The following is a 14,647-nucleotide window of genomic DNA, read 5'->3' as shown; positions in this document are numbered from 1 at the left end:
AAACTTTAAAGTACACATACTTATCCTAGCATGCTCAATAGCAGCACCATGTGGAATTTGATTGTAAATAGGATGTGATTTGAAGATTTCAACACATTTTACCTCTTCAACCTTGAAAGTGGATCAAGGTCATTCATTTGAATAAACTTGGCAGCGTTTCATCTAAGTATAATACTGATTGGTTTTTGAGAATATGTTGAAAAATTGGGCAGACAGTTGGACGATGGATTACGGATGCTGCACCATAACATAAGATCAGATGCCCAATGGTTAGATTGGATAGGTAAACAATCACAAAAATTGATGACTTTCTATTTTCCCATCTTCCATTTCTGATGTACTGATCACTTTTCTAGAATAAAATTGTTCTTCTTCAATCACAACCAGTTTAAACCGAGAGGATATGTAGTGTAGAAATAACAATAATTGAAGGGAATCTGGCTGTGCTTGCGAACAGGCTACCAAAACAAATAACATTAACAGATATCATACATAATAAATCTATTAATCTCATCAATCATTACAACAATATCTGTATTTCAACAATAAAATATCTGGTTCACAGTAAAAAAATATTTCAAAATTCACAGAAAATTTATTAAACTGTGATTACTTAAAAACTGAAGTACCAACAATCCAAATGTTTGAAATAGTGGTATCTACTTGGGTGGATACCTTATAGTATTCAACAGAGGTCCTTCCTATGTGGTGAATGTAAAATGTAGGTTTCTTAACATCCAAGGACTGTTATCTTCTTAATTGTCTGATGATGGCCACATAGTGGACGGAACATCTAGGTGACATCTCGACCACAACAGAAAAGATTACTGTTCTTGGATGTTGTTCAGCCCTGATTTCCATATCATATCTATGTTGAACATTATGATTGTGACTTGATATTTTCCATCATTTATGTCAAGTATTGTAAATATATATATATGGTGAAGCAGCAATATTTGTTCAAACAAGAACAAGTGAGAAATTTACATAACATCATGACACACATTATTTGTCCCTCAACTTAAACTTTTGAATATTTATCTATCTACTTGTATTTGACCCAATGTGGCAGATTGGTTTTGCAAGAATTTGAGAAACACACTCGTCTATGCTGACATGGTTGTGTCATTAGGGAAAAAACTTTACCCTTATTGTTCTGAAAGACATGCAATGGATGTGATGGGCCTCCTGTATGTTGTTCAGTGAGGTTGCCACCAGCTACTACAAAATGACCCTGGCTGTTCACAAAGCAATGATCCCAGCAATGTTTCAGCACAGCACTGCCAATTTTGAAATACATCATCCTGCTTTTAATCAGCCATCTCATAGCCAGTATGAAATCTCACTTGGATCTGTGCCAAATGATAATTAAAGTAAAAGGCTTGAAATACTAGATAGATAAGCTCAGAATATGGCCGGGTGGCATGGTGGTAATGCACTTGCCTTCACCTAGACATATAGGGTTTAATTCCTGGAACAGACATGAGATGGTACCCTTTAAGATTTTCATCTCTGATATAGTATTGTTCACTATAATGTTGAAAAGTGGAAAAAACATGTATCACTCACAGGCACTCGAGGCCAGGATATTATTTTTTAAACATTGATTTTTGTTTTAGCACTCATGACAACATGTATACATACATGTATTTTTAATGACCGTGGACCTCGGATTTGTCAACCGGCACATAAACTTGAATTCTGCTGATATTTCGTTTAAATAACGTCAGTATCCTGGCCTTGAGTGCCTGTGGTATCACTTACAAGGAAAATCTAAGTTTGTTAACAGTCATGGTTGAATAAAAAGCAGCAAAATAAGTTATGACATTTTTATCACATATACATACATACCGGTATATGCATGTATGAATTAATCAGTCATACACTATGTAGAACAACATATAACTCTACTTACATTTCATACAAGTTGTATCTATGTACACATTTATTATTACATAATGTTTAAACAATATGTTTTGAAGAATCTTTGAACTTGAATTTCCTGTCCACATATGTCACATTGAAAGCAAAGCTGATCCTACAGACACTTTGTGGATACACAACAACATGCACAGTCATGTGCTTTTGGCTAATATATACAGAAAATTTTGTAGAATTGAGAGGAATGCTTTCAAAGTTGAAGCAGAAAAATTATCACAAAAAAAAAAAAAAAAAAATGAAATGTTGTCAATAGCAAAAGGCACTACCAGGGCACCAACTTGATATGTACAGCAAATTTTGTGAAGTTGAGTCAAATGGTTTCGAAGTTATAGGCCCAGAAAAGCCCCCACAAAAGCGATTTTGAGGGTTACAGAATATCCTTGCAGGCGAAGCTAAGAATAATTATGAGATGTTACAGAACATCAGCCCAAAATTGAAATAAATCTCAGCGTCAAACATACATGGGTAATAGATCATATTTCTTGTAAATGATTTTGCCAAGATTAGATTTTCTCTGCTAATTTCATTTCCCGTTTCTTTTATAAAATCACCTCCCTTTGCAGATACACATCAGAGAGACAATAGAACATGACATCAGATCAATTATGATGTCACACGTTGTCAGATATACAGATACTAGACATCTTGCAAAAATTGGAAAGCAGGTAAATCAAGCACTGATCAACACTAGCTTTCCTGTATAGTGTTAGGAAAAAAAGTTCATACACACAGGTATCTATTTAAATCAGCATCAATAGGTCTGAAAATTTTTTGAAGAAAATTTAACGATGAAAAGTTCTTTCCAAGTACAATTTAAACACTTGTTGGTGGGTTAAAGAACCAGTCCTTAGTCAATGTTTGACATGGTGCAGGAACTTGTACCTCCATGGAAGAAGGGTCATACATATTGGCGACACGTCGATTTACCTGAAAAAGTCACAGTATTTTTGTAAAGAATTTGAGGACAAAACGACAAGCACATGTATATTTTTCTCTTTTCCATAAAAGATTTCGAAAGATTTTTTAAATACTGTCATACCAACGACTTAATCAGTTAATAATAAGACATTGTCTAGATATACCATATTGATGTATAGTAGTATTACCAACAAATACTATTCTTTTGTGATAAGTCCAACCCCCCAACTTTGAATACTGTAAAATCGGATGTTTTTGTGATACTTTCTTTTCATGTTTGGTTGGCAATTGATTCATGAATTAACAACAAAACTGTAAAGTATTCACAGATAAATGTATTCATGTATAAACATTATTCTCATATAAATGTATTCATGGGTAACTGTATTAATGTATTCATAGATAAACTGTTTACATGGGTAGATTAAGTGTAAACATGGATAAACTGTTTTTATGGATAAACTGTCTTTACGTAAATACAATATTCATAGATAAACATTATTCATAGATGAAATGTACTCAAGGATAAATTGTATTCACAGATAACTGAATTCATAGATAAACAGTATTCACGGATAACTGTAGTCATGGATAAATGTATTCTTGGATAAACAGTATTCATAGATATACTTTATTCATGGATAAACTCTATTCATAGATAAACTGTATACATGGGTAGACTAACTGTAAACATGGATAAACAGTTTTTATGGATAAACTGTATTCACGGGTAACTTTATTCATGTATAAGTTTCCAATCATTACATTTATCTATGCTGCAGAATAAAACATGATCATTGACAAAAAAATCATTCTATCAACAGATTTTTATATGGCTTTAATATCACACACTGACCTGTGTCATCATAGCGTTGATGTCACAGAATGCTGCCTGTTCACGGAAAACCTCCACAAGTTTCTGGATGTACCAACTTCCTTCTTCGCTGTTCCTGTATGACACATGACCTACAAAATGTTCAGTTATCTATAACTTGTTAACATACCATGGTAACCTTCCACATAGAAGTCAAACAACTTCTCTTAATTTACCCTGTTTACTGTATAACCGATTATTTTGTGAGGATGCTATTTTCCCTAATTTGTGGTACATTAACTTGATAGTGAAAATTTAATCAGTGAAATAAAAAAAAAAAATAAAAATTATTATCTTAATATATTAAGATATCAATGTTGACAAGTGCGTCACCAGATTTTGTAATTAAACACCAATAGATGTGAATTGATAATTTTCTTAAAATGTATCGGTAGGAAAAGGAGCCAAGGATATAAATGATTAATTGTGAAATCCTAGGGATAACCACACATTGTACATATATGATAAGTGTGAGTTTTACCACTGAAAGTGGAATAGGCGATGTATAAATCCTGAAAGCTTGCAGTCAGTGATGTATCATTTCTAGGGTCTGGATAGTGTGCTCTAATGTCAGTTTTCGCAGCATCAGTAGTTGAAGTTTTTTCATCAATTCCATCCAATGAACATCCAACATCCCTCTTATCTGTGTGGAATAAACATAGACAAATCATACAGTACATCTGAGTAATGATTACTTTCGTAATGAGAGAAATTTCTCGTTGTCTTCTTCATAAAAAGCAAACACTTAAGCAAAGTGCAATACATACTTTGTACAAATGATACAAGCAAGCATAAACTTTGTACAAATGACACATTTGACAACAATCGAAGTCACTATTACATATGCTGAAAGAATACCTATCCCACATATAGTTACCTCCCCTGCAAGAATTCATCAAAATCAGTTTTGGCTTTTCTTTCATAAGTGGACATTCCCGAGGGCTGAACACCTTGAATACATCCTGTTGTATATAAATTGGGACTCCATCTACACCAAACAACTTTTCACTGTTTCCATGACAAAGGAAAGCGACAATAAGGGAGTCTACTCTGGATAAATCAGGATATATAGCAAAATCCCTCAGAGTGTTTCTCATATCCTGTAAATAAAAGGACACCAAAATGGTATTTACTGTTATGAACAACAGAAAAAAGATAAAAAAAATAATACATTTTTTTTTTCATTTTCTGATAATAGTCAAACAAGTTATTTAGACTTGTTTTTAATAAATTTTTTTGTACTACAACTAAAGTGTGCGAGAGATTCAAGTCAGCATGTGAGAGAATACCGAGTCTTCGGAGGATACGTAAGTGATTCTGCCATGATACTTCAAGGAAGATAGGCATGTAAATACATTTAATGTAATTATTTACACTTTTATCTATCTGAAATGCTGTGTACACCTTATCTTTCTTTCTTCTTTCCTTTTTAATTATAATAAGTAAGGACTATTACTTTGCAATACATTCAAAATAAAGAAGTAGGTATAAAGTCCTTCCGATTTGTTTAAATCCTTATATTGATAGGATAGTAATTGCAACATCTTGGGGATTTCAAAGGTTTTATTTAGTCAACTTCATCATAGAGATATTTATCATTTGGCTTGTTGGCGATGAATATACGGTTGTGTTTATTTTGTTATTTTATTTTTTATCACCTATTTTGATTTGTTCACATTATTGTCATCAAGTTTGAAATAAGAATTAAAGAAGATATAAAATCGCTTAAAATTAAGGAAAATAGCCTCTGGTTCTCTTATTTTAGTAATTTTTGCATTCCAAAGTGTAGGAGTATGGGGAAAGTAATATATCTTAGCGGTTATTTGTGAACATTTTTCAACACATTTAGCCTCTCAGTACTTTCAGTACTTTGATTAATTTTAATATAGTAGTTAATAGCAAAACTTTTATTCTCTTTCATTACACCATATCTATAGAATTTATACTGTATCAGTTAGTTTTCTCTAGATACTAGATATATTTTTCTTCCAATAAAATGATATAAAATGACAATAAAAATGATCATCATCTGACATTCCTGTATGACATATGACATACCTCTCCTGTCAAGTTATCTCTGGTATCAACGTGGAACCCCAATTCTTTGAATAGATTACTTAGTTGGTTTCTGTTAACATCGGTTCCAGTTCTCGGATCCATCAAAGAATCCATTGTATAGTCCCTGTTGTTGATGATAAGACAAAAGCCCCTTGGATTTGACTCCATTCGATACGTCTGTAAATTTTTAAAATCATAAACAAATTGTAATTTAAATTTGTGTTAAAATCTAAAAAAGTATGTTTAAAATGAGGTTTGATAAGTACTGTACTAGAATAACAAAATTGAGCAATTCTGTAAAAAAACATCCGTACCTTAAAAGTAGAATTTCTTTAGCACAGAAATAATTTTTTAACAAATTTTATATCTTCTTTTAGACAAAGACAATATATACCCTATCATACCTTTCCCCCATCCCCACCCCTGCAAAAAAAGGAAATAAAAAAGTGACACAGTACATCATTCAAAGTTTATCTAGTTTAGTTTTCATATAAAAAGACATCACTCCGAACAATAATTTAAGAAATAATATTTGTTATCTTGGCTATGTCATATTTTGATGACACTTGGCATTTGGCAATATTATACATTAAATCACAAAGGTCACATTTGAAAAAGACTAAAGATTCAAGAGTCAAGACTCATTTTTGGGAGTCAAAAAACATATTCTCATGAGTCTAACGAATCCCATTTATCATGTACTTCAAACAGCTATTTTTCTTGACACCAAAACGACAATGATTGTACAGATGTGACTAAGTACAATTTCCCATCATTTATTCATGACATATAGATAGAATATTGCTTATCGCAAAACCATGACATACATTTCTGTTCTTAATATTGGTTCTTAATTGTCAATATGAAAAAATGTATAGGTTTGTTATGTTGTAGATATTAAACAATGAGAGAACTTGATTCCAATCAACATGGTTATGTTGTTTGTTTTAGCGTTTGGTTCATTGCTGCTTTTTTATCCCACAGTTAGGGTCATTTAAGGATGTGCCAGGTTTGGGCAGTTGAGGAAAGCCAGTGTTCCTCTAGACGAGAGTTCCTCGGAACTGTATGTGTCGCCTGCATAAAGTGTAATTGTCACCCAGAAATTCAACTGGATGTGCAACGATCAACCATACAGTTGTAATACCAAATTTCATTTCTATAACTTGAAGCATAAAGGGAAAACTGCGCAAAGCAATATTCCTGAGAAATTTTCTACGTTGAAAGGGGCATAACTCTGCCAAAAAGGGTCACAGACAATGGGGAATCAAACTTAATCTGTACCCTTGCAACAAAAAGCCATATGCTAAATTTCAATTTAATAACTCAAAGCATTACCGAAAAAAGTCAGGACAACGCGTGATGAAGGACAAAGCGATCCCTAAGTGTCTGCCAGCTCTGCAGGCGACACAAAAAACCATTGACCTATGGTCAGTATCTGGTGACTTCCACAAACCTCTGGACTAGAGGAGGATTGCTAGAGATAAAGACAGATTCTCAGCTACCATGGCTCCTTGCTTCAGACAAAGGCAAACACCTTTCTTGAATGAAGCTTGTCACTAACAAATTGACATCATTATGAAATTCACTCACAGATAAAAACAAGTTACAGATTTAAGGCTGTTACAACTTACTGGTCTTTCAGCAAATGCTCTCTGGTAGGCTGTTGGAACTTCTAGAAAACAAACACAGGTATATAATAGTAGATTTTAGATGATATGTTCAACTTGATGTAATATTAATGTCTTGATTCAAAACAGGTACCAAAGGTGTCCGGCTGACTCTAATGGAACAAATGAATTTCTTTGACAAAGAGATATTTTCAGGGACTTCCTTGACCCTCAGGTCATTACCACAACAGAAAATGCATTCACTTTCTACAAATATTGAACACAATTGTTAATTTTTATCCCGAGGTCTATTTGAATCTAACTCAAAATCGATTATGGTGTTAAACTGATTTCCCATCACAAGTCTTTGATGATAACCAGCTGCTGTATATATATATTTTGATTTTAATTTCTTGCCATACATACATAACCTTACTGAGAATATGATCAATTTTTTTTATTATTTTTGAATGCATCAATTACTGTGTCAATGACTATCACTTATAAACTAGTTTTTCAAGATGAAAAAATCATGGTTTTCCTCTTTTTGTTGTTTATTTAGCAAATCCAGCAATTCACGCTAGTGAATTTGAGTAAATACTGATGCATTCAGCCCCTGAATTTCAAAACCATGAATTAATGCCGTTGAAAATGTATTTTCTCATGTACTTAGTGCTATATTTGTAACTAATCCTGAAAAACTGATGGAATTCACATTTTTGGTAGACATTTAAACTTGTTTTGGAATCATTCTCGAAAATCTTATTTATCAAAAGTCATTTCAAGATTGATCCCGAAATATGGCTTTGACTAAAATTGTTTCTTGGATTGATCCTAAAAATGGTTTATTCTAAAACTGATTTTGGGGATCAATCCTGTAAAAATAGTTTAAGCAAAATGATTAACCTACCCCTGATTTCTGGAGTTTGGACATCTGCTACTGTCATGATGATATCGTCATCTTCATCTTCCTGACCAGCCTTGTTCCCTGTTGCTGTGGGACTACTAGATTGTGCTGTTGAGTTACTTGTCAATAATAGGCTCCCTGATTGTGAGGTGGAAGTCTCTGGTTGTGAAGGTGAGACACCTGTTGCTACGTGACTTCCCGGTTGTGAAGTTGAATTCCCTGGTATTATGTGACTGGTCCCTGATTGTGGAGAGGGATTCTGATTGGCTGCTGATCGTGTTTCAAATCCTGAAGGTGTTACCAGACTACAAGCCAGACTTGCTTGCCCAGCCTCTCCTTCTTCTGATGGTTGACAATGTGTGACATTGCTTTCCTGAAAAACCATGCTTTCCTCTTCTGATTCCTGCTGGAGAAAACAATTTTCATAAGCTTACTGCTGGTTTGGTGTCCGTCGCATAAACTTTACACCTCAGAACACATCCAGTTTACATACATCATAAGAAACCTTGGAATTAGAATAATGAAAACAAATCATCTTTGGCAGCATGTGCATGATGCAGTTTATTTGATTGTTTGGCTTTACTTTTTCTAAATATAAATCTTTAATAAAAGGTACAGTGAGTGGGGGGGGGGGGGGGGGGGGAGGAGGGGGGGGTTGAGGGGACAGCATACTGAAGTTCTGTTTGGGTGACATGTCTTAAAAATACTGAGATGCCCACGGCAGGTCGGCCACTGCTTGAAGTTAGTGTGAGATCCATTGTTAGTCAGTCTATAGGTTAGTTCGTCAATGAATACATGGGTTTTTACAGCTCTGTTCACTATCGTACTAGTAGGTCATTATTGCCTGTTTTAGGTTGTCAATATCATATATATAATAATCAATATATAAATGATAATCTATATCATGTTTATAATAATTAATATCATGTATGATAATCTATATCATGTTTATAATAATCAATATATATATAATACCAACAAGCTGTCATCCTTCACTCATAATTCTAACCAAGTTTGAAATATTTTCGATGGAATTTAAACAAATTATGCTCAAAAATCTAGTTTTCCTATATAAACTATAGTAAGGTTTATCCCTTTCCCACAGGGAAATGCGAGACCCTGGGGACTGTATAATTCACAATTGTGGTTCATCTTAGGCCAGAGAAGGTTTCTGCAAAATTTCACTGAAATTGGATCAGAGGTTTTTGAGAAGTGAAAAGTGTTAAATTTTTTGCGGACATACGACGCCAGATGAATGGTATTAGAATAGGTCACCATGAGACTTTGTCAGATAGTCATAGATGTGACTTAAGTGTACATGGGAATATAGTACAGTCGAAAAGTTGGTCGATTCTGTACCATTTCATAAACACTATGTACATCAGTTCTAGTACACTCCAAGCAGGTCATTTGTCTGAAGAAAGTGACCGTGTAGACATCGAAATGTCACACTCTTATCTCCTACTGGTTGAGTTATAAAGAGTTCTATTCTATTGGCATTACCAACTAGAAGAAAATGTTCCATAATATCTGTATATAATTGCCTAAGAATAGTTTTTTGTTTAAATTTATAAACAAAACTAGATCTACTTACCTGTGAAGGTATTTGCTCTATTTTAATGTTATTCTGACTTGAAACGCTTGACGGCACATTTGGTTCCACATCTGGGTTTCCCTGTACATTCCTGTTAAGATTTTCTGTTCCTGCCCTGAAAGGAACCGGTAATCCCCTTAATATGTATTCATTGTCCTCTACTGCGTTAGCCAAATCCTCGTGTTCAGACTTCCGCAAACATTTCAGAAATTTCTGATAAGCTTTCGGCCCTCTTCTTACCAAATCATCTAAAAGTCGTCGAACCTTATCTGCCCTTGTTCTTTCAGCCTGAAATATTCAAATTTTTTTATCTTTTTTTTTTAAAATCTACAAAATAATGTTATTTGAATATTTTCATGCATTTTTTAATAGCAACAGATAATTAGCTAAATGTTAAATTTCAACGAAAACCTTCTTTGTCATAGTCAACTTTCAGGTCTTGAACTGTCCTCCTCTTGATCTCTTGGGAAAGGGGATCAGTATTTTAATCAAACTGACGTGTAGATATGCTCTAAGGTTTGTCGGCATATTGCAGGGTTTTCCATAAGAGCCGGTCGCCGGCCAATTTGACCGGCTACTTCGATCATTTGGCCGCCTACACCAATCCAGTTCCATAACAATGTTCTATACACGACTTCACGTACATGGCAGGCCAGCCTCCTATTTACACTACACAGCCCAATACTAGCAAAATTATGGAAAACCCTGATATTGTGAAGAAATGACTTGATACCCAGATAAGATTTTTCAAGCTATTTCACCTAAATTCATTTACTTCCAAGATTCAGTAAGAAATAATTTGATTGGCTAAATTAAATGCCCACCAGAACATCTCCCATATGGGATGTTGTCAAATGAAGAGTAACGGAGCAAGAATTTAAATCTGATTTTTTCATTGAATTATCAAAAATCATGAAATTGATATATTCTTAAAGTAACATCCTTTGCGAAGAATTAGAAAATTTATCCAACAGAACTGTTGTTCCTAGGATTATCAAAAAAAATCCATGTACATGTTCCGATGTAAATTTCTGAAACTAGAAATCTACAAAATGGTTAAGGAGACATATACACTTAAAGAATGAAGAACAAGAAATCTTTTGTCAGAGCAACATGAATGACCACACTGGAAATTTCTAGTGTTATTGAATTTGTGAAGAGGTGCTTACTAATTACTCATGAAATGATAACGTAGTCTTGCCTGTAGAATTATTGGTAAAAAAAATCTGAGATGAAAATTCAGCCTGCAGATTATTTTTTTAAATTCCCACCAGAATTCGGCAAGGCTCAAACGATTTTTTATGGAATATTTTCAAAAATTTTTTTGATGTTAATTGGCCATATTTCTGGAAAAATAAATCGACTGAAACTGAATCAGAGCATGACCTAGAAATTATTGTATACTTCAACATATCAACTTAAAATTCTCTATCAGTGTAGTTGAAAAAAAAACAAAGATGTGACAGAACAACAGAATATGATCCTGACCAGGAAAAGGTGGAGCATACAAACACATTTTTGTCAAATGCTTCTGACTCGAAAAACCAGGTCTCCAGTAAGTTAATCAAAGCTTCTCTGCCAACTGAGCCAGTCAGTCAGGCATGTTCCATGAGCTTATACAAGTCACACTGCCTTTTCTTTTCTTAAGAAGAGGAATATATGGATGAGCTAGAGCATAAACACAACAAATGTATGAATAAATAGTTGGCTGCAGATGAGGAGAATTAATTCGAAATGTTGATGTCATTTTTAGAATGATGCAACGTATGTACGTATCATTAACAATAAAAAATTAACTTACCACGTAAGGTCCCGGTAAACATTAGAACCTTGATGCACGGCGCTCAGTATTACCACGAATATCAAACATAACTTAATATCCATCGTCGTTATCCTATATTTAACGACAAAACTAATGTTTAGGGGAGAGACTTATCATCTCCAACTTAGCCGATTGCTAAGCAGCATACTTACAAATAGGTGACGTCACAGATGGATTAATGTTTTACCCATTATGACGTTACGCTATTGTCACTGTCTTGGAAAAATCATGTGACTTTCGGAGGAAAGAACCATCTACCTGTATATATTCCATCATTATCGGGGTAAAAATACTCTCTGTGACCAACATGTCCCACACTTCTGCATCTGGATGAAGATCTTGGACAAGTCGGATCCTTGTCTTTCGCAATGCATCTTTATGAATCTTCTCCATAGCTATTTCATTTCATCAGCTTAACTTTGCTAAATTCTGAAAAAAATAGGATTCAAAACATTTTTATGTAGAATATTCTCATATACATTTTTATGTTGAAATTTGTGTGAAAAATGTTTAGAAAAACACCTAAATAATTCAAACATAATGTAAATGGGAACTTTAAATATGAAATAAATGCTGTGAGTATTGCATAGTTCTTTTAATGTGATGATGAAACTTTTTGAAATTTTCAAATTTAGCATATAAACATGAATTCTGAAGGGTTTTGACTATGGAGGATATAAATATACTCGGAAGGTGCTGGAAGGCTGTGGGATGTGGATTACCAGAGTCAAGGGCTTCAGGCTAACTCATCAAAAGGAAATCTGTGTACACTGGTTAGCTATTAGATCTAATGGGAACTAGGAACATGTTGTCAGCTGATAGAACTGTTGGGCAGCATTTCGCTGTTACCGCTTACACTAAAATACTGTGGCTGAGATAAGTAGTGTTGGGGTATGATCATTTCAGTATCCAGTGGTGACGGTTCCTCAAAAAGAAGATGTTTTGGTACTTGTAGTTTAGTTGTTTTGGTACTTCAAATGTTATTCCACTGCACAATGGTTGTTTGTTTTTTTTGAGAAGATAGAAGTAGCTCGGAGTAGCTCTTCTGGAGAAGCTCTATGTTGAGGAAAAACACCAACTTGTCATAATTATTGAAACTCCCATCCTGTCTTCAGATGGTAAGTGTATTGATAAATGATAAATAATTTTATTTATTTTACAACAATTGCGAAGAAAGTTTTTCCAACTTATATAAATCACTCTTGTTGGCTCCGATGGAAGTGCACGAGGGGTCTTAGTGTGGGAGGAAACCGGAGTACCCGGGGAAAACCCACGTGGTTGGGCAGGTGACTCCATACCTTTTCGCATCCATTCCGGGAATCAAACCCCGGACGGCTAGGTGAAAGGCGAGTGCGTTACCACTGTGCCACCCGACCACCCAAGTGTATTGTATTGTAAGTGTATTGAATGTAAGAGCATTGTTCAGCTAAGACCGAAAGCCCTTCAGCGTAACAGATAGCAACACCTAACATGTTGAACCGGTAAGTACAAATCATACATGTTATATATATCAGACCCATATTTCTTTGGTAATTCATTTTATTGCGATATAAAATAGACATGTTATATACCAATCCTGTTGACCATAGTAATTCATTAGTCCCATTAATTTAAAGTAATTTAAAGAAATATGAGAGGGAAAGCACATCAACGATGTAGCTGTTACAAGAAGCAGCATCCCTGATATTATGATCTTTGATGTAAACATGATGTGATAGAATAGAATATGGAATTATACAGTGGAATGATTCAAAATTTTGGTATAAATTTGAACAATAGTTTTTACGAAGAAAGTGTGAAAATTTGAAAGGGGAACAGAACGGTATAAAAATGTGAGTGATCGATGTGTGAATAATCTTGTTAAGTTTATTAATACATTTTTTGTTTTTGTTTCAGTATTGAATCTAAAAATAAATCATAAATGTATGCAGTACCTGTATGAAAATGAAATCAATGTAATAATATTAGTCTTGTTTTCTCTTTCAGTATTTATGGTTGAAACAAACAGCAAATCAATCAAAAAGGAGATTTGATAATAGAATTCATGATGGAGGGTACTTCAAATCATTTCATGTTCAATAACAGCTAAAAGAAGAAAAACCCAACAAAGTCATTTAAGTACTGTACCCTTACAAAAAAAAACTGGTATACAATGAGATTTTCATGGATAACCAAAAAGGGCATAAAAAACTGAAGAAATTATACAATACCCAAACAAAAGTATACTGAATCAAAGCATGTGTATTTTAGCACAAATGTGGCTACACTAATTGAGATACTTTCCTTGAAGGAATAGGCATGCAGTACTCAAAAAGTAGTGAAGTAGACTGTAACTTGGTGCAAAACTATGCTCGGTTTTCCCCAAGTACAACTTTGATAAATACTGAAACGACTTCCGTAAGTACAGATTCAACAGGGTATCGTAACTACTAGAATTTGTTGTGTTAAGTTTTAATCGTCGACACTGATGTTATGATCTTACCCTATGTAAATCGCAAAATATGTCCAAAAAATGTATACAAGCAATCGGAGAGGCGAATTATACCCGTCTCTGATGCAATTATGAATATAGCATCAATTTTTGAATGAAATAACAGTATTACACAGATTCTTTAATTATCACAAACCTTGCACATCGTACGTACTGACCTACTCTAACAATGTTAGAAGTTTACACGGCGAGATATTTATGACAGTCGTGATCGGCGCAATAATGTCAGATAATAAAATGGCCCACCAGCGGCCATCTTATACGTCTCTGGTTATAGTAGTACTCACCGTAATTACAACATTTCCTTTGGATCCTTTTGGATATCATGAACGTGTCCCTCTTTCTTGTAACATTTCCTTAATGTTAACTTATTCGATCTCTAAACTAAAGATAATATGTTACACATACAACTTATCGTGTTCCTCCACAATACAC

At 34.0% G+C, this 14,647-nt stretch overlaps 1 protein-coding gene across 2 annotated transcripts; it reads right to left on the bottom strand.

The window, feature by feature from the left end:
• Positions 1-514: 514 nt before the first annotated feature.
• On the bottom strand, positions 515-14,641 carry LOC132551205 (cell death protein 3-like). 2 transcript variants are annotated; one of them, XM_060215318.1, is made up of 10 exons: positions 14,500-14,641; positions 11,980-12,150; positions 9,900-10,187; positions 8,309-8,711; positions 7,423-7,463; positions 5,792-5,968; positions 4,611-4,833; positions 4,215-4,376; positions 3,716-3,825; positions 515-2,868 (listed from the first exon to the last, which is right to left on the bottom strand). In XM_060215318.1, the coding sequence occupies exons 2-10, from the start codon at positions 12,112-12,114 to the stop codon at positions 2,755-2,757; spliced, it is 1,653 nt and encodes a 550-aa protein (XP_060071301.1). In that variant the 5' UTR covers positions 12,115-12,150; positions 14,500-14,641; the 3' UTR covers positions 515-2,754. The 2 variants fall into 2 exon arrangements, with proteins under 2 accessions (XP_060071301.1, XP_060071302.1); XM_060215319.1 differs by having other exon boundaries at positions 8,309-8,708.
• Positions 14,642-14,647: the final 6 nt, after the last annotated feature.

This window comes from Ylistrum balloti, unplaced genomic scaffold (assembly GCF_031769215.1).
Source record: "Ylistrum balloti isolate Yb309-2 unplaced genomic scaffold, AGI_CSIRO_Ybal_v1 Utg370186, whole genome shotgun sequence".
Classification (NCBI taxonomy): domain Eukaryota; kingdom Metazoa; phylum Mollusca; class Bivalvia; order Pectinida; family Pectinidae; genus Ylistrum; species Ylistrum balloti.
The sequence above is the reverse complement of the archived record's forward strand: the minus strand, read 5'-3'. Positions and strand labels throughout refer to the sequence as shown.

Excerpts from the sequence above, each read along its gene's own strand:
- LOC132551205 (XM_060215318.1), bottom strand. The coding sequence starts at position 12,114 with ATGGAGAAGATTCATAAAGATGCATTGCGAAAGACAAGGATCCGACTT. Across the intron at positions 10,188-11,979 it reads TAATGATGGAATATATACAG|GCTGAAAGAACAAGGGCAGA; the intron begins GTAGATGGTTCT and ends TGAATATTTCAG. Across the intron at positions 7,464-8,308 it reads CCAAACTCCAGAAATCAGGG|AAGTTCCAACAGCCTACCAG; the intron begins GTAGGTTAATCA and ends TTTGTTTTCTAG.